Genomic DNA, 26,077 nt, shown 5'->3' on the forward strand with positions numbered 1-26,077 from the left:
TTGAGGGTAATGGCAGAATGGGCCAGGAGGCTGTGCACCATCATTGACAGGCCAGGTTGCTTGGCTCCACATCACCTCTCACAGCCTGCAGGGTCAGATTTCCACAGCAGAAGTAGTAATATGAAAGGGTTCCATGACTTTAGGTAATTAGGAAACCACTTTGTTCCAGGTAATATTGAGTTAGTGAAATGGATTCCATCTGTAAAACCATTTGGTTGTTAATAAACCCTTGAAATAATTAATAGTGCTTTTCTGGTGTGACATTTACCATAGTTTCATAGTTGGTAGGGTCAGAAGGGACCTGTGTGCATGTGTGTGGTGGGGTGTGTACGTGTACCAGAGAGTGGAGCTCCCCCCAGAGGCACTTGGGTATGTGGGGGGGTGGGGTTTGTGTGGGGGTTTGAGGGAGGGTGTGGGTGGGTGCAGTGTTTGTGGGGTGTGTGATTGTGTGTGGAGGAGGATGTGGTTGTGGGATTTTTGGGGGAGGGTTTAAGGGTATGGGGTGTGTGTTTGTCACGTGTATCAGCGGCGTGTCCTGCTGTCCCCTGGCACGCAGCTGGGTTGGGGTGGTTTCTTCTGGCAGCTGCCACCACTGGCCCCAGCTCCATGGTATGGGCGGACAGGGGACATCCCCTGCCCCTCACTGCTGCTGGGGAGTTCCTGATGCAGCTGCCCGGAGGCTGTGCTGTGCCAGGCTGCCTTGTGGCTCTGCCACCATCACTGCTGCCTGGGCTGCCCTGTGCCTTTGCCATCATCACTGCTGCTTCTGGGCTGCCCAGTGCAGCAGCAGTGACAGTGCAGAGCAGCTGCAGTGCACCCTGGCCGCGGTGACATTGGTGGAGCCACAGGGCAGCATGGGCTCTGGGTGGCTGCACCAAGAACTGCCTAGCAGTGGCAAGGGGGAGGGGCCATATTTCCCCCACACTGAGCAACAGTTTCTGACCTACAGCCACTGCTGCTGCAGCTGCTGAGTCTGGACAGGTGAGTTCAGAGCAGGCGCAGGGCACAATGGGTCGGTACTGCGCACACAGGTCCCCGTTGGTATTGTGGGGCTGGGGCCAGTGGCAGTGGCAGCTGGAAGGAGCCACGGCTGCCTGGGCTGCCTAGAAAGGCAGTCCAGCTGCGGAGCCATCCCAACCCTGCTGCATGCACAGGGGGCTGCAGGACCCACCATGGCTGGGTAGCTTCTGGGCCAGGCAGGACCAAGGGACCTGCTGCAGGCCGGACAAAGCCCTTTCACAGGGGCCGTATTTTGCCCACCCCTGCTATAATACTTACTGTTTCCTTAAACAGATTATAACTTTGTACATGCATAAAGACACTGTTTTTTTACTCACATATAAATAAATTAGCAATCTTTTTAAATTTAGCCAGCCATCCAATTTCTGGCTGAATGGCTATACCAAATCAGAATTTGCAAAGCCTGGTTTTGAGTGGGGTGCAAAAACATTATCTAAATGCTTTATTTACCAGCTGATGGATTAATGTATTTGTATGTTCTGTGTCTGAAAAGGCAATTACATTTTGAAATGGGAAGACATTTGACTTTATTTTAATCTCAGATTAGCAGTTGTTAAAAAAATGCGTGGGAACTGCGCGTGGATTGAAAGTGCTGTTACCATTAATTATATTGGTAACGCTAATCTAACTGGTAGGTTGTAAATATCCATAACTGATTAAGATTGGAAATAGTGGGAATAATGAGCTGAAGATTTGGTTTCAAGTTTTCACATTAAGTCTGTATTTCGTAGAATGAGGAATACAGTTCTAATTTATTCCAGTCTTACATTTGTAGTACAACTTCACTAAGTATCATAATCTGCACAAAAACTGTCTCCTCACCTCTTGAAGAACCAAAAAGTTGGGCTGGGCTGCTGCCCCATTGATAAGATTTTTAATAAGTCTAGAACATTTATTCAGAAGTGTTTAAGTATTCAGAAATCATTCAGTATAAACTTCAAACAAAATTAATTAAGTATGCTTGGTAGTTCATACTTGGCGGGCTTTGTATTACTACTAAGTACCAAACTTTAATAATTTGGGAATGGTCCTCAGTCATTAATGTAGATTAGTGGGGGTCTGTTATATTTTTTTGAACAGGAAACACTTTGGCATCTCAAGGACAAAGATTAGGGGTGCACTAATAGAGATTTTGGGGGCCAAAACCAATAGCCAATTTTTAAGGCAGCATATTGGCTGATACCAATCCAATTTCCAGTACAGTTGCATACAGCTGGTAAGTCCATTTTAGTGGAAGGGGAGGGGGAGGGAAGGGGCATGGGGGTGGAACAGATCAGTGCCCCCCACGGTGAGGGAGGGGCAGGGGCAGGTGCTTCCCAGCTGGGGCGGGGTGAGATGGGGTGGGGCATGGGACAGAGCTGCGGTTTGTTGCAGGAGGGAGCAGCTCCCACTGCTGCTTGCACCCTGGGAGGGTCTGGGGGGCAGGTGTGTGCCACCAGATCTGCGCGGTGCGGGTGGGTTGTAGCTGCAGGCTGGAACCGGGGCTGCGCTAGGCTTTTCTCGGCAGGGGCTGGGCTCGGGGTGGGGCCTATGGAGGGGGCTGCAGCCACCCCAGATTTCGCTGTAGTCCTGCTCCCAGTGTCGCTGTGCACCCAGAGCAGCCCTGGCTCTTCCCGGCGTGTGGGTGGAGGCAGGGTGTTGAGCTGGGGCTGCAGGGGGCGGGCAGGTGGTGGCGGTGGCACTGGGAGCGGGGCTACAGCAAAGTCTGGGATAGCTGCAGTCCCCTTTGTAGCCCCTGCCCCAAGCCCACCCCTGCTGAGAAGAGCCCGGTGCAGCCCTGGTTCCAGCCTGCAGCTGCAGCCTGCTCGCCCCATTCCGCTCAGATCCAGGGGCACATGCCCCCCTCCCCCCCCCAATGCCTTCCCGGGGTGCACACAGTGGTGGGAGCTATCCCTCCCCCACAAGCCATGGCTCTGTCCTGCGCCCGCCCTGCCTCAGCTGCGCAGCACCCGTCCCTGCCCTCTCCCTCACCACGGGGGGCATTGATCTGCTCCCCCACCATGCCCCTTCCCTCCCCACTTCCACCACAACAGACTTACCAGCTGCACGCAGCTCTCCACGCTACCGGACTGTGCTCCTCACTGCCTGAGTACTGCGCTGCAGTTGCGCACATGCACGAGAATTTATCAGCCAAACTATTGGCTGCATCAGGCCGATTTCAGATACAGCCAGTTTTCTTTATAGCGGTGCCAATCTGATATCGGACTGATGTATCGGTGCACCTCTACAAAAGACCATTTAAGAGTTACCCATAGATAAACAGGGATCATGGTTAATGGAAAAACATGAAGTCAGCTACAAGAAGTTCAAGAAATAAGTAAATATATGGTAAAATGGAAAATTAAGTTCACTCCCACTCAAAATGAACATCAGGGAAATTTCTAAGTTGAGGAAGTCAGCCATGTTACTGCAAGACCTTTGCGTTTCCAGCTGGGAGTTACAGTCTTTGTGTTTATAGTACTGTTAGACTATTTTAAAGTTGTACCCTGAGAGCATCATAAATATATTTATCAGTGGGTGCATCTACACATGCAATTAACATGTAGCAATAAAGTCTGGCACAGTTTGCCAGGAGTTTATTGCTCCTGGGCGCAGTGGAACCACAGCATGTTGGGCCAGGGCAGAGTAGCCTTGGCTGGCAGGGGCCTGTGGGGTCTGCCTTCCAGCCTGCAGCTGCTCCACCCCAGCTCAGTGAGCTGCAGAGGGGCTGGCTGGGGCACAAGGGTGCTACTGTGTGGGACCTACTGGCAGGCAGCTCAGCCAGCCCCGGTCCCAGCCAGCTCCCCAGTCACTGTCTACATTTTTATTTCAGTACATTAAATAATTCCACTGTCAGATAATACTTGTTCCAGACAGTACTATTCTACAGCAGAGTTAATTAATTTACTCTGCCCTAATAGGGGCGAATGTGTAGACGATAATGCTTTACTGCGAAGTTAATTAGCCAAGTCTGCAATAAAGCGCATGTATAGATGCACCCTGCATGAAGCAATATACTCTGTGAAATGTAAATATGTAAAAAGAGCTGGAATTACCTCGAAGAATGAAACAAACAGTGAATTAATTACATTTTTGACTCTAGTACTCCAAAGGATTCTTTGCAAAAACAGACTTAGGCCCATGTGAAATCCTGTTGGGAATAAGTCTGCCTAAACAGAGCTTTGCAAAATAATGTTCTTATATACTAAGAAAGGACCTTTCAGTTAGAAGTTTCTAATTACCTGATGTACCACAATAAGTAAGCAAACTGTTTCCCCAACAAAACTGTAATTCACAAGTGTTTTGGATTATTTATTTTCAGCTAAAATTAATTGGTAAAATAACAATAAAAACAAAAATATTGGTCAAAAGTGGAAATTATGGCTATTCAGTTGATATTATATCATGCAGAGTCATTTGCAGCAATAAGAATCTGTACTTTATTCAAGTTAAAAGAGTGCTGGACTCATATCTAATACAATACAGTAGCTACTTTACAAGGGAAGTTTAATAACAATTTATGTGGGCAAATTTAAAAAGAGTTGAAGGGGGAGATAGTCAAAGGCAGTGAAACACCCAACTCAGACTGTCACTGGTGCTTAAGCTCTGTATGTACCTTTGATGCCTTTGAAAAAATCTCTTTTAATCTGCATGGATTTATTTATTTTTCCAGTGTGTATGCATGCAGGGTTCATGTCTTATTGAAATATGACAGTGTAAAATTACATGTAGCATTCACTTGTAACCATACATTTTTGAGGTGATATAGTAACAAACCATGTCACTAAATTACATTGGATATGATTTAGGTATCAGTTAAGTAAATGCAGCGAAAGAAAAGTGAAGGCACACAGCTTGCAATGTTCCCTTATATCTGCAGTGAGAAATATCAAACACATTTCCTGCAATAAGATTGCTATTACTATCATTTGATAATATGCCTTTGTATAAATGTGGAGAATTAAATGATCTCCTTATTACACACTAAGATTCAGATTATCTGTACTTAGATGGCCTGAACTGAATCTCCAGACTTGTGAATGTATACAGATATTGAAAGACTACATCTGTTGTCTAAACTGCTTTGTATCCTTAGCTTGGCTTCCCTTTCAGATCTTGAATTTGCTTTGGAAAATGCTGTCTGGAAAAAAAAAAAAGGAAGGGATACTAATAACATTTTCCTAGCAAACAAAATCATCTCAGCACAGCAAGCTATGGATGTTTTATCTGTCTTTCCCTCCCACACAGAGCACATGCATTGCTGACAGAAAGACCAAGGCTTTGCTCACAGAGCAGGCTGAGTAAGACATGGTAAATCATAGGCCATATCTGATTGCTTTCCGGAGAGCTTTCATTGCTTGTTCACAGTTTTGCGTATCTCACATGTCCTGTCAAATTTAGCTGTATCACTGCAGTGATTTATTACTTGATTTGCTTAGTAAAGGTCAGTAATGTTTATTTTAAAGGGGGAAAACTGGGTAATATGTGATCCAAATCACTGTTGGCTTCTGTTTTTGCTTTCTATGAGAGAATCCCAATTGAGTGCTCAGCATTTCTGCTGGCTTGTGGAAAAGGTAGTATTTCAGCATAAACAGACACACTCCCCAGTTTCTAACCTGCAAAAGATTACGCTATCATCCTTTGTTTCTCACATGAATTATGCTGGTTATGTGTGTAACTAGATCAACAGTGACAAGCCATCATGTCAGCTAGGTTGAATATTGGATCACTGTATAATTATGCATTGCATCCTACCGTTAACATTGTGTCCTTTGTTCATTGCTGGATCGGTTCATTCCATTAGTGCTGCAGGCCCAATTATATCCAAACCAGGCCCCATTCTCCTGCCGATGCAGGGAGAGCCGGCAGTGAAGTCTGTGCCTGTCTGCTATATCTGAACACAAACAGCCTTACTGTGTGTAACTGTAAAACATCCAGCTTTTTCTCCCAAATCCAAGTGAGTGAGTTAACTCTTCAGCTGACAACTGCAACTGCTTGCTAAGAGCCTGAGCTACACTAACTGTTAGTAAGTTAGACTTAGAAAAGGCTTGAGGTTGGTAATTTTTTTTTAACACTTAGAATACTGCTAAGGCTTGCAGCTAGATCTAAGGTCTCAGATGAAGGATGAATCCTGCCTGTAGTCTCTGTGTGGTGGGGAAGGGAAGGATTTATGAATCCACAGATGGCTCCTGTACGGCTCCAAGGGTGATCCCAGGTGCAATGTTGTATGGAGACATAAGAGGAGGGACAACACCTGCAGATTTACTAACACTCACATAGTTGATGTACATAGGAAATCAGGGCAAGCTGCACCAAGAAGCATGTACTGTCAGTCTGGTGTCAGCAAATTCAACCTTATTTACTGACTTCTGATGAATTGCACATGCTGTTCAGAATGGAGAATGCTCAATCTCCCGCTTCTATATAGTTATTCATTAATAGTTATCTCCTGAAGTCTATTCGTCTGTAATATTTTCTGCCCCCTCAGCTGACCTAAGAATCTTGGAACAAAGTGTGCTGAAGAAGCAGCCCCCTAACATGTGGACATTAGAGGTGCACCGATATATCAGTGCTGTATCGGATTGGCACCAATAAAAGGAAAATTAACATTATTGGCTATTGGCTTTTTTGGCTGGCATAGCCAGTAATGTACTGATAAATATAATATGCCTTCTGGCTAGGGCCACTGGATGCTCTGTGCATGTGCACAGCCGTACACGTGCATGTGGTCAGAAATGCAGTCAGGCAGCGTGGAAAGCAGAGTCCTGCAGGTAAGTCTGTTAAAGGGAAGGGACATGGGGGAGGGAATCAGTGTGGGGGGCTACAGATCAAGGCCCCTATGGTGAGGGAGGGAGTGAGGCAGGAGAAGAAGGTGGAGTTGGGTCTGGGAGCACTGCCCAGCCAGGGCAGTGTATGGGACTCCAGGGTTGGGGGGGAGGAGCAGGATGGACCCGCAGGTTGCTTGTCCAGGGGGCACAGCTCTCTGTTGCTGCACACACCCTTGGGGGAGACATTGGGGGGCATGTGCATCTCCAGGTTTATGTGCGAAGTGGATGCAGGCTGCCAGCTGTGGGCCTGGGACTCTCCACCCTGCTGCCTTTGCCCTGGGAGCCACATGCTACCTGTGCATCCACTGCACACCCAGCCTCCTGCAGCTGGGCAGGCAGGGAACACAGTGCGGCCAGACCTCTCCATAGTCTGTGGTCTTGTAGGTGTTAACAAGTTATTGAGCAACGATTAACGCCTACAAAACCACAGACTAAGGAGAGGAAATAATCAATACAGACAATCAACTGCCCCAAGGCAGAGGCAGCCATTTGCACAAGCACCCATGTTACGAGTTTTGCCTGTCAGCAGCTAGGGGCGCAGGGCCCCAGAACCCAGAAGCCCTGCACCTATCTCCTTGACAGCTGGCAGGCTTCGTGGCCACAGCAGGGGTTACCATCCCTGCAGCTTTCACCCTGCTGTGCCTTAACACACACAGTGTCACCCATGTCACGAGTTTTGCTCGTCTGCAGCTTGAGGTGCAGTTCCCCCCAAACCCCTGCACTTATCTCCTTGAAACTTGGCAGGGTTTGTGGCCTCCACAGGGGCCACCACCCCTGCAGTTTTGACCCCACTGTGGCTTAACACATACCTGTGACATGAGTTTTGCTTTGAAGAATTTGGGGTGCAGTTCCTCCTGAACCCCTGCACCGATCCTCTTGAAACTTGGCAGGCGTCATGCGCTCAGCAGAGGCTACCACCCCTCCAGGTTTCATCCAAATCAGACAAAAAAACAACAAAGTTATAGCTATTTCATTGATTCCCCATTATACCCTATGGCCGGATCTCCAAAGCGGCACCAAAGCTTTTCCAAAGTGGTTCGGAAGCTCCAAACTGCTTCAGAAAGCCTAAAGAAGCCAGAACTTTGATCCGGACATGCTGCTTCGGGCGCCAAAGCGTCTGAAGCTTCTCTGGATCCGAAGCACGGTCCGAAGCCTTGCACAGCCCAACTTGGTAGCACCATCCTGACCTGCACTATGAATGAAAGGGACCTGGGATAATAGGCCACAGCATGAACATGAGCCAGCAGCACAATATTGTAGCCAGCAGGGCCAACAATACCCTGGCATGCATCAATTAATGCATCTCCAGCAAAACCAAAGAAGTGATTCTCAATTTCTGAGAGTTCAGATTATTCTCTCAGTTTTTCATCTGACAACGCTAAGGTATTCTGCTGCAGCATGTTCCTTCCACATTTCTTCAGGGCCACCCTCAGAGACTTGCGCAGCAAGCCGTACGAGGAAAGACTGAGGGATCTGGGACATTTCAGCCTGAAAAAGAGAAGGCTGAGAGAGGACTTAGCAGCGTACCGCTACATCAGAGGCATATATCAAGGGCTTGGTGAACAACTGTTCACCAGGGCACACTTGGGGAAAACTAGCAGTAATGGTCACAAACTCCTGGAAGATCGTTTCAGGCTCAACATTAGGAAAAACTACTTCACTGCTGGGGTGTCCAGACTGTGGAATAAGCTCTCTCCAGAGCTGGTGCAATTGCCTACCCTGGAAATCTTCAAGAGGAGACTGGACAGGCACCTTGCTGGGGCCACCTGACCCCAGTTGTCTTTCCTGCTTTGTGCAGGGCGGATGATCTTCTGAGGTCCCTTCCAGCCTTACAATCTATAAATCTATGGTGGCAAAAGTTAAGTAAAAAATAAAAGATCAACCCATTTGTACTACAAACAGTATTTTGAGGGCAGCCAATAGAAGAAATAACTTTACAGACTCTGTGGGCACATCTACATAAGATGCTTTACTGCACAATAGAACTAAATACTGCACAGTAAGCATCACCATCTAGACTTGCAGACCCTTTCTGTACAGTAATTTGCTCATCAACAGTTAATTATTACCTGTGAACAAGCCGGAGCTGGGAGCTCATTGCCTCCAGGGCAGGGGGACATTTTTTCTACCTGGGCTCCAGCACCAGAGCCTGCCCCAGCAGCAGACAGCTCCTGGGGGCAGAGGGCAATCTCCCAGCCCCTGGTCTGCAATTCCAGAGCTGGGTCCAGGACCTCCCTCCATGGGGAGAATTTTTTGCCCAGCCTGGAGCTGGCTGGGACCTGCCCCAGACTGGGACAGTTTCCAGACAGCTCTGGGCTGTGCAGGAATGTCTCCACATGCAGCCTGGACCTGCCTGGGAACTGCCCAAAATGGTACAGCTCCCAGCCAGCTCCAGGCTGAACGTGCTGGGGCTGGCCAATAACTGTCACGGTCTGGGATAGGTCCCAGTCCTGCAGCTCTTCCCAGCCCCGTGCCCTGATCGGGTGATCGAGGCACAGGATTGGAAAAAGCTGTGGGGGAGGGGTAGGTCCCTGCCCCCTGCCCCAATCTGCTGGCGGGGCAGTTAGCAGCTGGGGGCTCACTACTAGCTGCCCCATTGGCAGATTGGGTAAGGGGGCTGGGACCTGCCCCTCCCCCACAGCTCTTTCCAAGCCCCTTGCCCCTGATCGGGGAGGACTGGGAGCTCCCTGCTGCCGGGGCAGGGGGACATTGTCCCAGCCCAGGCTCTGCCTCCAGAGCCCACCCTGGCGCCACACAGCTCCTAGGGGCAGGGAGCAATCTCCCAGACTTCACCAGGAAACAGGTGTCTCCTGGCCCTGTGCTCCCTGCCAGCCCCTAAGTTAGCACCCAGGGGAGCCTGGAACATCCCCTGGCGGCTGCAAGGGGGCAGAGTCTGGTGGGGCTGCTCCCACTGGGAGCAAATCTGCTCCCAAATGTCCACTCATGTAGACACCTGCTGGGGGTGGGTTTACTCTGGAATAAATTACTCTGGAGTAAACCAATCCAGCAGCATTTGCATGTGTAGATGCACCCACTATACAATAATTTGCTCTGCTCCTGCATTGATTTGCTACCTACAAATGCAAGTAGCAAATTAATTCTGGAGTAGTTACTGAGCACTAATGCACATGTAGACGCTGACGTCGTCCCCACCACCAGTGGGCCACCTGCAGGCTAGTGCCAGGGCCACAGGGCTGGGAGTTTCTCAAGCCCCAGGGCTGGGAAGGCTCTTTGCATGCCCCAGCCCCTGGCCCCTAAGAGCCTGTGGGTACCTCATGGCCCTGGGCCACCTGCAGCCAGCCTTTGGCCGCTGTGTTTTGCAGTAGAGGCCATAGGCCAGTCACACCAGCCTGCTCCAACCCTGCTGCTGGTCACTGGCACTAGGTCGCCTGTCCTGCGCTGTTGCGCTGTGCTCTCTGCTGCAGGCACCTGCCAGGTCTGGCAGTACCCTTGGCCACCTGCAGCCAGCCTCAGGCCACTTCGTTCCAATCCAGTGGATCCCTGGTACACCATCACCATGCAGATGCCTGTCCCACACCGTGCCCCTCCACTGGGCACTGCAGGCACCTGCTGAGTCCTAGCAGCACCTGGACTGTTGTTCAGAGGCCCAGTGAGCCATCAAAGGAACCACATTGGTGTCTTCTCTGCTGCCTTGTGCCACATCCCAGCTGGAACTGGTCCCAGGAAGAGACTCATGTGCTACCTCCCAGCTGGAACTGGTCCCAGGAAGAGACTGCAGACTTTGTGGTGTTTTGGGCAAGGCCGAGGTCCTCAGGCGGTTTGCCCAAAGCAGGCGCTGCAATGTGCACATGTATGAGGGCCTGTCAAGCCACATGAAGGAACATGGTCATAATCAGTTGGCATGCCAGTGCTCCGTAAAGGTCAAGGCCTTGTGGGCACAGTGGGTCACTGTCTCTGACCACAACTGCTAGTTGGAGGCTACCTGCAAGTCTATGCCCTTTATGTAGCAGTTGGATCAGATCCTTGTGCCCTGGGACCTAGCCAGAGCCATGCTGTGTACTCCAGGATGTGTGGCCTGTCCAAGCTTCCACTGCAGCCTGGCAATGGCAATGAGTCATCAGTGGGGGAGGGCCCTGCAGTCTCCATCCCCAGTGTCATCCAGCAGCCCAGGCCAGCACCTGCCCTGCCACCTCCGGGTGCATAGCCACACCCAGGAGGCCAGGCCAGCCATGCCACCACTGGCCCTCAGCAGCTCCAGCTCCTCCAGCTCCTCCCCAGAGGGGACCTCTGCCAGGGCAGCCAGGTGCCATGCCCCTGCACCTCAGGACACCACTGGGAGCTGCACATCATCTCCGCCAGTGGGGACAGACTCGGGCCACTGGGCATGCCTGCCACACCCACCTGGTAAGCCCCACCCATGCCTCAATTCCCCACATGGCCTGGCCATGTTCTTCATGGCTCCTAGAGTCCACCCCATAGCATGTAGAGAGGTGGGAGACAGTGCAAAACTTTACTGAGCAGCCTGTGTCTCTTCAGCTAGGCAGGCACAGGCCGCTCACGTGCGGAGGAATGTATCAATGCCGGTGGCAATGTCGTCCTCTGTTGTAGGGGCACAGGCGTGTAGCACAGCCAAAGATAGCCCTCCAGGTAGTGTCAGACATTGCGAGGCAGTATAGGGTTGCCTGCCACAGCAAAGCTCAGGGTCCTGCACCAGGTTCTCAGGTGTACCTGGGGCACTATGGTGATCAGCAGCAGCAGGGTGTAGTGGGGTGGGCACCCCTCAGTCTGTGCAAACAGGTCCTTGCAGCACACCTGGGACACTCTCAGCAGAAACATGCTTGGGGAGCTGGCCTTGGGGCTCCTTTCCAGAGATGCCCCCTGGGGGGAGGGCAGGGGCACCACCAGCTCTGCATCTCAGTCAGCTGGGCCCTGTGAGCTTGGTCGCAGTACAGGAGATAGGCTGGCCTGCAGGAGGAGAAGGGGGAGCAGTGGGGGGTGGGTGGAGGGAGTAGGTCTGGAGCTGTCAGGAGCCAGGCCTGTCCCAGTCTGGGAAGAGGGTGGGGAAGGCAGGCTGCCTGCAGTCAACCTAGCAGCCCACCAGCCCCTGCGGAGTGAGTGGGGATGGGGGAGCTCAGCTGGTGGTCGCCTGTGTCAGGGCCTGCCCGGCCGACTTAACATGGTCTGTGGGCACCCATGCACACATGACCCCTGGTTTGAGGCTGGGCAGCCCACAACCCCCTGGTGTAGAGCATGTTATCTCAAAAATGTTGCAGACTCTCACAAACATCCACTTTCTCCTGGCTCTGTAGGTCCTTGCTGACAGCACCAGCCTCAGTTGGGGCCCTGAGTATGCGCCGGCTCTGGCAGTAGAGGACCCAGGACTGGACCCAACTGATGGACCAGCTGGTCAGGGTAGCTAAGGAGCGGCCGGTAGACCTGTGGGCCTGGCACGCAGAGGATGTCACTCGCAAGTGCGAGATAGACGCATACAAAGAGAAGAGGCTCGCATGCAAGGAGGAACGTGCCTAGCAGAGGGACCGTGTGGACCAAGAGTTCCAGGACAGGCTCCTGGCCCTTGAGGAGAGGCAGCTGGAGGCCCAGGAGAGGCAGGCTGCCATGATGCCCAGTGCAGGCCACGGAGATGGACCACAGGGTGCTGGACATCATCCTGTCCCTGATGGTTGCCTTCTTCTGGCAGCCTAAGGCGCATTCCACCAGTATGAGGGTCTGGCTCAGGCAGGTGTTGAAGTGTACCTGGCAGGCATCCAGCTGGCCAGCGTGGGCCACATGAGCCAGCAGAGTAGCAGGTAGACAGGGTCCCAATGAGGAGGGGACCACCACCACAGTTAGCTGGAAGTCTAGCACCCCTCACACAAAGCTTCTGCTCTCCGCCAGGGCTGGCAGGGCAGAGTTGCATAAAATGTGGGCATCATGGGTGCTGCCTGCCCAGCTGGTGCTCAATTTGGTGAAAGCCCAGGGTGCGGAACCCTGCCATCACCTCCAGTGGATCATGCACCCAGAGCATGGTGTGCCCCAGCACATTCTGGAGGGCATAGTGCACCTCCAGGACCCTGGCACTCACCTTGCCCACATTAAAGAGGTGGCTGATGTAGCAGAGGCTGGCAAGCATAGCCAGCTTGAGCAGGGTGATGGCCAGCCTGGTGTCCACAGGGAGGGGCTGCCACATGGTGGTGTCCTGCCTCTGTAGGTGCAGGCGAAGCTGCTCAAGGAGCTCCTGAAAGATGGCCTGGATCATCTGGGATGACTCCAGCCACTGCTTGTCATCCTAGGTGCTCTGGATGACATGCAGGGCACCAGTCCTAGCTGGCCATGCAGGCCCACAGGCAGCAGGGGCTGGAGCCCCAGGAGGATGTTGATGGCACCAGTATTGGCATCTGGATATGTGTCTTCAGCGTCTTTGCTGGATTTCAGGTGGCAGCACAGGGTCTAGGTGGCAGCAGCGCAGTGCCAGGGGGCCTGAGATGCTGCAATGAGCCTGGCTAGGCATCTGTGCCACATACGGGTGCCACCAGGGCCAATACTGACCTGGGCCAGGCGATGGTCACTGTGGTGGTGAAGCAGGGCAACTAGGGTGGCAACTAGGTGCCCAGAGCACTGGATGTTGTTCCTGGGGCCTGCTGGTTGAGCATCCATCATGCAGTAGGCACAGGCTCCGAAGACAGAACCGTAGAATGCTGGCACAGTGCTCTACAGGCTGCTCTGGGCCGGGAAGGCAGGTGGCCAGGGAGCAGCAGGCAGGGCTGGCTTTTAAAGATGGCCCCCAGTTGCAGGCAGCTGCAGCTGGAGCCTCCAGCTCCCCCTGGCTGCTGCAGGAGGCTAGTGCATGGTTGGATGGGGCAAGAGCAGACTACTGCCAGGAGCAGCAAATCTGCTCCCAAATGCTTGGATGTGTAGATGCTTGCCCAGGGTGAGTTTTCTCCTGAGTGAATTACTCCAGAGTAAACCCATCCAGCAGCATTGGCATGTGTAGATGCTCCCAGTGTCCGTCTGTAGAGCTCTTGATTGTCATCCTGAAGGTATGGAAGACAAGCACCTGGCACTTCCCTGTCCCACAGGCTTCCTGTAGCCACCTCCTAATTTTAATAATGTGCACTCTTTGCCAAGTCTATGCTTGTGGGAGATTAGAGCAGCAATAGAGGTTAGGCTTATTGGTTAAGGAGGTGATAGCATCTGTTCCTAAATCTTTGCCATGCATACTTCGAGAAGTCATTAATAGTTCTCATTTCCAACATTCTGCTCCTCCTCAGATTGCTTGGAGACAACCAGCATAAGCTGTTCACCAATAATGGAATAGCCACTAGAAATACAATGAATATACTAACTAAGAGCTGAGCAGTTCCTGGAGATGCTGGACACAGACTTGTCCCTTAACATCCCCTCCAGCAGCAGGTATCCACTTTGGTGAAAAAACATTTATAAACCTACACATTTCTATTTTATCAAAATTGCAGCAATTACAAGTGTTACAGTATTTGAGAACAATGAAATCATTTCACTGAGAGTTAAGAAAATAAACCCCAGGCCTAATATTCCAATAAATAGCTTGTGAAAGGTGAGACTAGGGGTGGAATTATATTACTCTTTGTACACCCAAATGACAGTTTGCAACCACACTGGTAGTGTTTTTAGCACTTAAGTACAGTTTTTGATTCTATTACTCCTGCAGTGTGGATGCTTAGTTAGTTATGCATTGGCTGGGCAGGTATGCATCTACATATATGCATTCACTGGTATAAGTCCCAGAAAAGATGAGAAGGAGGGCCCTCCCATGTTCCTGAAGGGAGAAAGACAGAGCTTCTAGGACCTGTGTGCCTAGCAGGGGTTTGAACCTACAGATCTCTGATTTCTTAGCATGTTCAAACAACCCCACTACAGATTAAGCATTTCTCTTACTTTTCTCCAGTGCTTCTTTTGAAGTTGAGCCACTGCTCCTCGCATTTACCAGTCATTGGATAAAATGGATAGAGAGCAGTGTAGCAGCAGAGTGGTTTCTGCCATATTAGGGGTAAGGGCTCAGACTTACCCCTAATATGGCCATAAAATTACCCATTTTAAAGCAGGTTCCACCTCACCTCTGCTTATTATCTTCTTCCTGACCACACATAGCTCTGTCTTTGGACTACCCAGATGCCATCTTCAAAAGGAGCACTGGAAATGAATTTGGATAATGTCTGCCTTTGGCCTCATGGTTCTTTAGAAGTTGGGGAAATGGAGATTCAAACCCGAGTGAGGGTTTGAACAGGGTTTCCCTGTAACTGTTGTCTCCCACTTCATGAGTAAGTGTCCTAACCACCTAGCTATTAGGGGCTAAAGCAGGAGAGCCCCCCTCCTCCATGTAACACCTGTTACTCATGGTTTTTGTTCAGCTACATTTTTGTGGCTGCTGCATACATGATGGGGTCAGGAATGGACATGGGCAGTATGTAGCCTACTGCACACTCTCAGTCTATGTGCACATGCTTATGTGCTGACACTGCAAGAGTAACAGAATCACAAACTGTGGATAAGTGCCGAAAATGTTAGTTAGGTGGCTGGAGAATGTCCATGTATTCACACGAAGGGAAACAGAATTCCACTCCAGTGTCCCTTCTCTATCACCAAACATGAAATATTGAGACTTAAGGGCCAAATTGTGAAGCTAGTAAGAGTACTTGTGCAAACATCAGATTGTTAATGGGAGTAAGTTTGTCCTGTTCACGCAAGCAAAGATTCTATTAATTCTGTTTTGACCAAGGGATAAATTCTAAATGTCTCCATCCAATCCAATCACATGCAGCTATTTCCGTATCTTCTATAAAAGCAGATAGGGCTAGATTTTGTCATAGTAGATAAAGTATGGAACCTGCTGAAAAGTGAAAAGAAGACAACATTTTGGGTAAAGGACTCTTGAGCAGGAAATTATTTCTATAGAAATACAGAAAAAAATCTGTACAATCCCTAATGTGCATAGCAGGGAGGCATAAACTTGGTTTTTACAATCTTTGATTTAGATACTGAGGTCAGATGAACATTCATTGCTGTTCTGTTATGTGGGCTGTCTTGGTAAGTTTTTACATGAAAGTAGAGTTAATCATTGTTATGCTTGCTGACAGCAAGTAAGCAAATATTTCAATAGAACACAGGGTGTAATAAATACAGTTAATGGATTTGTGAAAGCAGAACTACACTTTATGATGCTTTGGACTTTGGTACCAGGGAAAATTAACTCTGATGGTCAAGCTCCAACTAGCCAGGCTTAAATTCAGCTCTGTTTCCAAAATGCTGATATAGCCATTAAAAAATCCTTCTTCCAAATGCATTTCTAAAAGCTGTCGTCTTTGAAATAAATTCTATATTTGTTCTTTGTTGTAGAAACTCATCAGCAGCCATGACGACAGGGGTATTTTAATGCAAAGGGTCAAAATGCAACCTTATGTGAAAGGATGCTATTGTATTGAAGCCAAAGGTATGGTCCCTGTTTACACCAGTGGTGCCCAACCTTTTCAACCCACAGCCTGGATGAAAGGTACTAGGTTGGTCCGTGGGCCAGATCTGGTCCATGGTATGCCAATCTAAGCTTGAGCAGCTGCTCCTGGGCCTGGTGTTCTTTGCTTGGGCTTTAGCTTTCCCAGCACTATCGTCCGCCAGGCACCGTTTCCGAAGGGAAGCCCCTGTTGCTTTCCTGCCACGTCTTGTTCTTATGGGTAGATGTGAGAGGCTCCCGTTTGACCTGGACTCACTTTGAGGCGCTCCATATGGATATCCCTTGGGGCTCTGCCTCTCCCTACACCCCTTCCATGCACCAGCCTGATGATCTCTAGCCACATAGTCAATGATCTGGGCTCTTCCATGTTCTGGTGTGTCACATCATCCCAATTGGGCTATCTGGGGGTTCCAGCTGGGTTGGTTTGCTTGTGCAGTGGCCATGGGTTCGCTGGTGAATGGCCAGTTACTCTCTATCATGCTTGGCCTACACAACTCAAAGACTCTTGGGAAATGGTCTCGCTCCCTGAGACCATTTCCCTTGGTTGGACAGGCCTGCTGGCCCTGCCACAATACAGTCTTCTACTCCCAGAGTCCCCAAAAGCTTCTGGCCTCTCGGCTCTGGCAAGGCATCAAAGGAATATGGACTCTCTCCCAGGCCCCAGGAGTAATCAACAACCACAAAAAAAAAGCGAAAGCAGGTAGGCAGTGGCTTGCCTTGCATTCATGCATCCCTGATGTGTGCTGGGCCCTCGAATCCTTGGCCCCCCTCTTTCCGTCAGCCTCTGGCCTTACAGAGCCTAACATGGTGCCTCTAAAGGCCTGGGAGGGAGGGAGGAGGGCATTGTTGTATGAGGCCTGTGAGGCCTCCCTGCAGCCCCTCATCTCCCAGGATCTTGCTGGGGCCAGGCCTGGCGGCAGCTTCTTTCCCCTTCTCAAATGATTCCTGCCAGCACCAGGCCCACCTCCCCATGCATTGACATGGGCAGCACTGCACTTCCCTGCTTCTGCCCAGGGGCACCACCTCTTTACGGCCCAAGTCCAGCTCCTTTGGGTTCACTCTACATCCAGGGCCTGCAAAGGATCTAAATCGGATTCAGCTCCTTTGGATTCTTCACTGGGCCTTGGTGCACGATGAGGAGTGAATTTGAAGGATGTGAGTGCAAATGAACCGAATCAAATTTGGATCCTTCCTGGTACCTTGATGCAGGACAGGGACCGGATCCGAATTGAATTCAGTTTATTTGCATTCAGTTCATTCTGATTTGCATCAAAGTCCCAGGAAGGACCCAAATCAGTTTAGTCTCATTCAGGTCCTTTCCGGGAACTCGATATGTGATGAGGAGCAAATATGAAGGAGCTGAATCTGAATGAACAGAATCCGATTCCCATCCTTCACGGGACCTTGATGTGGGACGAGGAGTGGATTCAGTTCATTCATATTCGTTCTGCCTCCCACATCAAAGCCCTGGTCTGAACAGCAATTCAGAGACAAGCTGCCAATCTTATTGGCGTTTCAGGTCACCAGCACCTCCTCTTTCTCCTCTAGGCAGTTTAATGATCTCCTTTTTAGTTCAGGCATAGCTCCAAGATGATAAAACAATAGGCTTTCTATTCAAACCTAGGCCTGGGGAAGATCCACAAGAAAGAATTCATTCGCGTAGGCCTGATCTGTGCATAGGATGGGAAAGGGAGCAAAGACAGCATGATAAACAACAGTAGTAAAGGCAGAGTCAGAAGTTTTGTCCACCCTGCCATGACTTAGAGCACTCATTGTTGGAGTCTGTCACACAATTTTTACCTTGCCCTTCTATGCATTATACTGCTCATGTATACTGATAAGTGGTTAATAAGCTACCAGGTTAATTAGCTAGTTAGCATGAGTATGCTTGGAATATATCTGTACACTTACACAGGTTTTATTTCAGTGTACAACAAATTACATTTGCAGAATTTTGTTACAGTAGATTATTTTCCACTTTTGACAAAATGGTTTTTGTGGAGCTGATCATGATCCTTGTATATAAGCGTTCAAATGTGGATGCTGGCACAGGTTTGTATCAGGAAATGAATGCACATTTGTATACTCATGGAGTCTAGACAGAGGTTCAGCTGAAAATGTAAATGCCTTTTCTACTAAATTTTTGGAGCAGAGAGAATATTTAAGGATGTTAACATTTGAAAAAAATTACAGTAGATGTTTTCATATCTATACATTCAGAATATATGGTCTCATTTACCCAGCATATATAAAGGCCAATCTTTAGATGTGGCCAAAGCAAAGAGTTCACTGAAGTAAGAACAGCAAAAGATAAAATCATGAGGATTAATTAATTACATCAGGCAGATCTCCATATCATGTAAGGAGGGGACCACAAGCAATTAGGCGCTGTGAGAAAGCAAGTGAGGAGGAAAACGTTTCTGTAAGTTCTACCTGGTATGTCAGAAAGAGATTGGAGAGCCAAACAACAGATGCTGTAGATGAAAACATGGAGACAAGGCCAGCAATCTCTAATCAGAGCTTTGTTGTTCTTGCATTTGAGATGAAAATACCATGGACTGGGCAAAAAAGGGCCATATTTACATCCTATGGATGTCAACCATTTTAAAAGAGAGAATCTCATATGTAAAACTTGCAGAAGAGACATCCTAGCCCTATGCATCAAGGAAACATGGTTATCACATCCTGAAGTTATGTAGCCTTGCTAATATTGGAGGCAAATGCTGTCTGTATTCCAGTAATCACATTTTTACCTTTCACTGCCTATAGGATGACAAATGGAAAACTCCACTATAATTTCACGAATCTGGATAATTTTATGGATCTTCTGTGGACAAACAAACTTGTTCCTGGTAAGGTGCTTTTATCCATCAACTATTAATGTTGGACCAAACTGTGCAATCAGACAGAACTGTAAGTGAATTTTACCAAAGGTGATTTTGAAACCAAATGCGTTTTCTTTTACTGATATTTAACTCCTATTAGCTTAAATACAAAATCTGTGCAGCAAATGTTGAGAAAGTAACAAGTGAAAAACCTTCTATTTTACTTATTAAGTGCTTTGGCATTAAACTGAGATTTATGAACTGGAAGATGAAATCAACCCATGTTTACCAAGAAACACCCAAGAAGGGAGGACAAATTCCCAGATGGATTTTGCTGGCACTTACCTGAACACAATAGCACTTGCATCCAATGCCTCCAAGTCACTCTCCAGCTCATAAACCAGGGGTGGGCAAAATGCGGTCTGGGGGCCAGATGCGGCCCTCCAGGTCCTTTTATGTGGCCTGTGGGGCCCCTAAAAAATTTAGAAAATGAATATTAATCTGCCCTGGGCTGCCCATCATGCGGCCCTCGATGGCTTGCCAAAACTCAGCAGCCCTCTGCCCAAAATAATTGCCCACCCCCGTCATAAACTGAGTTGGTTACTCCTAATATTGTGAATTTCATTGACAAGTAATAACTTTGAGTAATCTCAAATTGGCATCAGGAACGTAAGCTTAATTTATGTAACTCAGTCTGTGTGTTTCATGAAGGTCACTATCAGATAAATGTTGGAAAATAAATTCAGTTAATAAAAAAATGGAGAATAAGACCTTTTTGTACTTGTTTAAGGATTTGAACTGATGGGAAGCCCCTCAGGATACTTCACAGATTTTGAAGATAAAAAACAGGTGGTAAGATGGAAGAACCTAGTTGCACTTTTGGCTAAGAGATATATAGGTAAGTTACTTTAAAAAAAATCCTATTTTTCTTGCTATAATGAGTCCTGTCTTCCTGCTTCCAAAGTTTTGTGATGTGTGCTCGATTTAAGGCTGCATTGTAGCAATTGGAGAAATGGAAGGGGTTTGAGCAACATTAGTTCACAGACCTGGTCCTGGAAGAAGATTCATAGAAGGATGGACAATTTATACAGCCTAAAGTGGCTCATGGAACATTGTAGCACCAAACATTTTTTGTAGGAAAATACCATTTTTTTTTTAAATTGAAATGTTAATGGGAAGGAGCAGTACTGGTTGACAGAAGAAGACTAACAAAATACCCAAAGAATGAGAGAAAGATAAGCTATGTACTAGACAGAGACTCATATTCATCCCTTTGAGTCAGGCATCATTCTATCCCTGAAATCATTGGGAACTGTGCAGAAGCCTCCAAGGGGTAGATCCATTACATTTGGAAGATGACAGGCTGGTTGAGCGAAGGGCTGTGCAGATCTTTCTTTTCCTGGTTTGGCAGTCAAACAAGGAAAAAAATGTTTCTGATTGAAATGAAGTAAACTGAGGGGAACATGGAGAAGGGATCTTAGTGAAACATGCAATCCCCAAATTCTGTGCGTGTCAAATTAAACATTTCATTCAATCCAAACCAACTTTTTAATGTACTTGAAAACAAGCAAAACAAATGAAGGAGTAGATTAATCTCATGGTCATGGCTGTAGTCTTAATACCCAGGGATTCTCAGGGTGCATTTACATGTGCACTTTAATGTGCAGTAGACTATATTATTGCACATTAAAGAGTCACATAAAAAACATGACATTATGTTAATGTTCAGTAAGGTAGTCTATTACACAAAGCTTCACTAAAAAAGTTACTGCACATTAGTGCAGCTTAATGCACATTAATTTAGTACCTCATATTGGAGGTACTAAATTTAAAGCGCATTAGAAAAGGTGCATGTGTAGACACATCCTCAGTCTATCTGCCGCCCACAATCTGTCACAGTGATGGTGTCCCACTTTGCATAAATGATTAAACCTCCATTAGAGCAGGGAGTAGAAACCAGGTGTTCCAGCACCTAGGTTCATGTTCTGACCTAATCACCAAATACAGTCACAAGCTCTTTCTCTGGATCAGCAAATATTTAAGTAATCCATGTTCCAAGCAAAGTGATCTCCAACAGAAGAGATTGAAGGAGATCTACCTCAGAACAGGCTATAGTGGGTGCATCTACATGAGATGCTACTGCACAGTGGTTACTGTGCATTTATTTAGTGCTTGTATAATCAAGTAATAAATGAGCAGTAACCAGGGTTACTGTGCAGTAGTGCCAGCAAACGTCTTTTTAATGACACTGTTACTCAGCCTAATAATACTGCGCAGTAGCGTATTAGCATTGTTAGTGCTGTGATGCACTACTATGCAATATTATTCAGCTACTGTACAGTCAGTGTCTTGTGTAGACATGCTCAGGGATGACTAGAATGCTCCCTGAAAAGTGGGTTCAAGTCTTTGCAAACAGGATGCATCTACACAAGATGTTTACTGTGGAGTTGCTTAATTAGCTGTGCAGAAATGTCTCAGAATCTACACATGCAGCCCAATTAGGCTGCAAGAAACTAATAATCTCCACAGCAGGTTAGTACTTCTAAATATGAGTACTATCCTGCTGTAGAATTTTTTCATGCCCAGCAGCATGTGTGTAGATGCTGACCTGGCTGGCTCAGGCATGAGGGTGCTTCAATGTGGGGGGCAGCCTGCTGGCTAGCCCCACACTGAAGCACCCTAATGCCTTAGCCAGCCCCTCCATAGCACATTGAGCTGGGCTGGAGCAGCCCTGAACTTTCAGGCTGGCCCCCTTATTCCCTGCCAGTTGGGGCTGCTCTGACCTAGCTCAGTGTGCTGTGGTCCTGGGTGCATGTGTAAATGCGGTGCCTAGGAGTAAAAAACTGTCACGATATGAGCCAGAGTTTATTGCTAAGCACTGATATGCATATGGAGATATGCCCACAGAGTAGGAATTTGAACCAATGTCTCCCTCCTTCAGTTCTGTGAACCCAGCCCTGACATGCTCTCTTCCAACCAAAACTATTAGCAGACTCAACCCAAACATACAAATAGCTTCAGCATGACCCAAACTATGCAAAAAGTTCAGTATAGCTTTTTAAGTAGATTTTCTATTGGCCAAAAACTGTACCCTGATTTAGTGGTCCCCAGTGCTTGGTATATATCTGAATGTATCATACTCATGGAACTTATCTGCAGATGAATCATATTATGCAGTAAGAAACTGCAGTACTTAAAGCTTGTTTTATTTCCAGCAAAATATGGTCTGGAACATGTTGCCAAATGGAATTTTGAAACTTGGAATGAGCCAGATCATCATGACTTTGATAATGTGTCAATGACCGTCAAAGGTAAGTTTGTTTTTTTATTAACTCTTACTGTTTAGTTTATCCATATTGATGATGTGCTGGGAAGAAGCAGAAAAGAAGCAGGGTAGGATGACAAAAAATAGGAACACAATAAAAATGTATATATACTGTTTTATAAAGGTTTGTCCCTGGCTGTGATCCACACACATGATCACTGGCCTGAATCTTGTAAATTTGCAGTTTGGATAGTAACCTGTGTGAAGGAGCAGATATAGCATGCAGAAAAAGGAAAAAGAAATAAGAACAATACAAATTAGATTACACTGGTCACGTCTACATGTGCGTTAAGGCATATTTTCTAATGTGCATTAAATTTAGTACCTCCAACGTGAGGTACTAAATACATGCACATTAGGCTGCCTTAATGGACAGTAACTGATGCAGTGTTCCCTCTAAGGAGTAGCGGTCCATGAGCGCACCACTTCAGTCTGTGAGCGGGACACTTACCAAAGGGGGCCAGAGGCTGGGGCCAGGGCTCTGCCGGCTCCGGGGAAACTGCTCCGTTCCCCTGCTTCGCCTTGGGGAGCAAGGAGTCACAGGCTGGGGAGTGGAGCACTTCCCTGGAGCCGGCGAAACCCATGGCAGCCCCCAGCCCCAGCCTCCATCCCTGCCTTGTCTCACCTGGGGGAGAAGCCGCTGCCTGCCCCGAGTGAGGCTCTTCCGGCTCCCGGAAACTGCTCCATTCCCCGGCCCTGACGCCATGTGCCTCCTCGCTCCCTGAGGTGATGCGGGGGAGAAGAGCAGTTCCCCAGAGCCAGCGGAGCCCATGCCAGGCCCTCGCCCTGCCTTGCCTCGCCTTGGAGCTTACCTTAAGCTCCTCTCCTGGTGCACGGCCTTGCAAAGGCTATGCGTGGCCAGACTTTTAGTTGTGCACTGCCACACACACGTGCACCTTAGAGGGAACCTTGAACTGATGTGCATGTTTTTTAAGTGATGCTTAATGTGCAGTAGCCTATTTTACTGTGCAGTAGTATAATCACACATTTTTTGTGTGACACTTTAATGCACAGTAAAATAGGCTACTGTGCATTAAAGTGCACATGTAGGCATGCCCTCTGTTTGCTGTTTGGTTACAACCTAAAGTTATGCTATGTGGTTTTCTGTTTGATTTGTGTGTGTCCTGGGAGCCTTTTCAGGCAGATGCCTGTTGACGAGTTTCTTTTTCTGGAGACTTCATAAATCTGAAGCTTTGGACCTGTAGTTTCCTGTTGTGATCTTCATGGAGGAAGAAGAGGGAGAGAGGCAGTTTCAAAAACACCTTGTGCACTTACTTGAATACATTTGCTAATTATCAGCATAGTAATAAGATTTACAGTATTCTCCACTAGTTTTAATCAAGCCACCACTGTAAGTTGTAGCCATCTACTGCATATGTATCTGCTTTAATTCTAGGGTTTCTCAATTATTATGATGCTTCCTCAGAAGGGTTAAGAGAAGCTAGTTCTCTACTGAAATTTGGAGGGCCAGGAGACTCCTTTCACCCGTTCCCAAAGTCACCCATGTGCTGGAGTCTTTTATATCACTGTTACAATGGAACCAACTTCTTCACAGGAGAGACTGGTGTGAGGTTGGACTACATATCCCTCCACAAGAAGGTCAGCTCAGAAGAGTATTTATTGACAATTTAATCCTGAGGTTTCCTACCCATTCTCTGGTACTGTGGTTTCTAAAGTTGGCTTTTGGAACATTACTCTACCTATACAGGGGAACACAGTCATTGTGATTTTAAGAGGGCCTTTTAAAGATATCCTAATGAAAAACTTAGCCAAAAATTTAAGTGTTTTTATATCTGGTATCCACCTAATAATAACTTTTTGTCCCATTTTTTCACAGATAGAGAGTGGGGCTAGGGGAAATACAGAATTTTGCCATTTGAAACAAAACAGCTCATTCAAACATTTGTGCTTCAGAAGAAAGTATAGAAATATTAAATTTGTCAAAGACACAAGCACTTTGACAAATAGTGGTAACCGTGTCCTTGGATGATCCAGGGACACGGTTACCAACCCAAGAAAAAAATAACGATAATCTGCAAGCCTTTTACTAATAGCCATACTTTTTAACTGACACATGCTTTTACTGGTATGTTTTACATAGTGTAAATTTACCTCTTCTGTTAGGCTCTGCCCTGCTGCCAGTTAGATGGGCCAGGGTCAAATTTAGGGGTTTAATGTCAAACAGACTTAAAAGTAAAAAAAAGTTTGGATGTTAGTAAAAAGTTTTCAGTAAAAAAAATTATTGGGTTGGCAAACCTGGTTGACTGTAACAATGGTTTTACACTGTGCTGCACACCCCCAGGGGTCCTCTACTCACCCCCACAACCTGATAATCCTCCCTGCACCCTGTTGCCCCCCTCACCAGCCTTACCCCTGCCACTTACCATGTCTTTCACTTGTCCTGGTACAGACCCCCAAAGAAACCTAGCTCTGACACAGCAGTATTCCAGGCAGCTTGGGATGCAGCAGCAGCAGCAGCAACATATGGTTGAGAGAATATTTTCTGCAGGAAGCTGTTCTCCCAGTCAAACACCAGGTGGCACTGCTATGCTCTATCAGAGCTGCAGTCAAGCTGCAGCTGCTTAGTATTTTTACTGACACCTAAAGATATTTTTACTGGGCATATCTACATGAGATACTAAAAGCTCAGTAGACTGATTCTACTGTGCATTAATGTGGGAGGCAAAAACCATGGTAATGCGCAGTAGAATTAGTCTACTGTGCATTAGTGTCACAAAAACGTGCACTGGCACCATTGCGCAGTAGCATCAATTACAGCACATTAAGTTAGTACCTGTTATTAGAGGTACTAAATTTAATGCATTGTAATTATAGCACATTAAGGCACGTGTAGATGTGCCCACTGACAGCCGTTTTAACCTGATTTTTTAGTGACAGTGAATGAATTTACTGACAGTTGACAACCCTGGCTAGTGACCTGCTGCATGACACAGGTACTGTCTTTGTTGTTTACTCACTTTGCATGACAGCATATTCCTGTTATTACAGGGAGCTGGGAGTTCGCTTCAGATCTTGCAAGAAGAAACAGAAGTTCTTGAGCAAATTCAGCAGCTCTTCCCAAATTTCACTTCTATTCCCATCTACAATGATGAGGCAGACCCAATGGTGGGATGGTCAGTTCCGCAAACATGGAGAGCTGATGTGACCTATGCTGCCATGGTGGTGAAGGTAACTCACAGCCCAAGTCATTTCTAAGCAAAGCCAATCTTAAGAGGTAGTGGGATCTAAAAAATTTTATAACCTAGGTACAATACATAGGCTGCAGGGAAAATTTATAGACCTAGTCATGAGGCTCTTACTTATATTTCACTCTTTATTCAGGCAAGCCCACTTGGAGGTTAGCAGTCATTCAAGTGACTACATATTAAATAAAAATGTCCTGGATGCATGGGTGACAGCAGCCTATTGCCAACCGGGGGAGGGGTGTCCCCCAGCGCCTGATTGATGACTGAGGGAGAGGAGGGTGTCACCCAGCAGTCTATCACAGCACCAGTGGCAAAACCAGAAGTGCCAGCAGCATTGGGGATGTGACTTCTCTCAGTGCTGCCGGCACCCATCTCGGGGGGGTGGGGGGGGTGGGCACCAGCCGGCACTTTACTTGCTGCCTTTGCTTCCCCCCCCGCGAGGGCCCATC

At 47.7% G+C, this 26,077-nt stretch overlaps 1 protein-coding gene across 10 annotated transcripts in view; it reads left to right on the plus strand.

Moving 5' to 3' along the window:
• The window catches only part of IDUA (iduronidase, alpha-L-), an 85,086-nt gene that overhangs the window by 39,572 nt on the left and 19,437 nt on the right, over positions 1-26,077 (plus strand). For 5 of the 10 annotated variants that reach the window (XM_006019664.3, XM_025199077.1, XM_025199085.1 and 2 more), the window contains 5 exons: positions 19,042-19,124; positions 19,888-19,995; positions 22,313-22,408; positions 23,819-24,021; positions 25,432-25,611. In XM_006019664.3, the coding sequence (XP_006019726.1) occupies positions 19,042-19,124; positions 19,888-19,995; positions 22,313-22,408; positions 23,819-24,021; positions 25,432-25,611 (670 nt within the window). Of the gene's footprint in view, positions 1-6,194; positions 6,771-14,345; positions 15,852-19,041; positions 19,186-19,887; positions 19,996-22,312; positions 22,409-23,818; positions 24,022-25,431; positions 25,612-26,077 lie in introns of those variants that run through there. The other 5 variants (XM_025199084.1, XM_025199083.1, XM_025199081.1 and 2 more) reach the window with 4 other exon arrangements.

Source organism: Alligator sinensis, unplaced genomic scaffold (genome assembly GCF_000455745.1).
Source record: "Alligator sinensis unplaced genomic scaffold, ASM45574v1 scaffold607_1, whole genome shotgun sequence".
NCBI classification, from domain to species: Eukaryota; Metazoa; Chordata; order Crocodylia; family Alligatoridae; genus Alligator; species Alligator sinensis.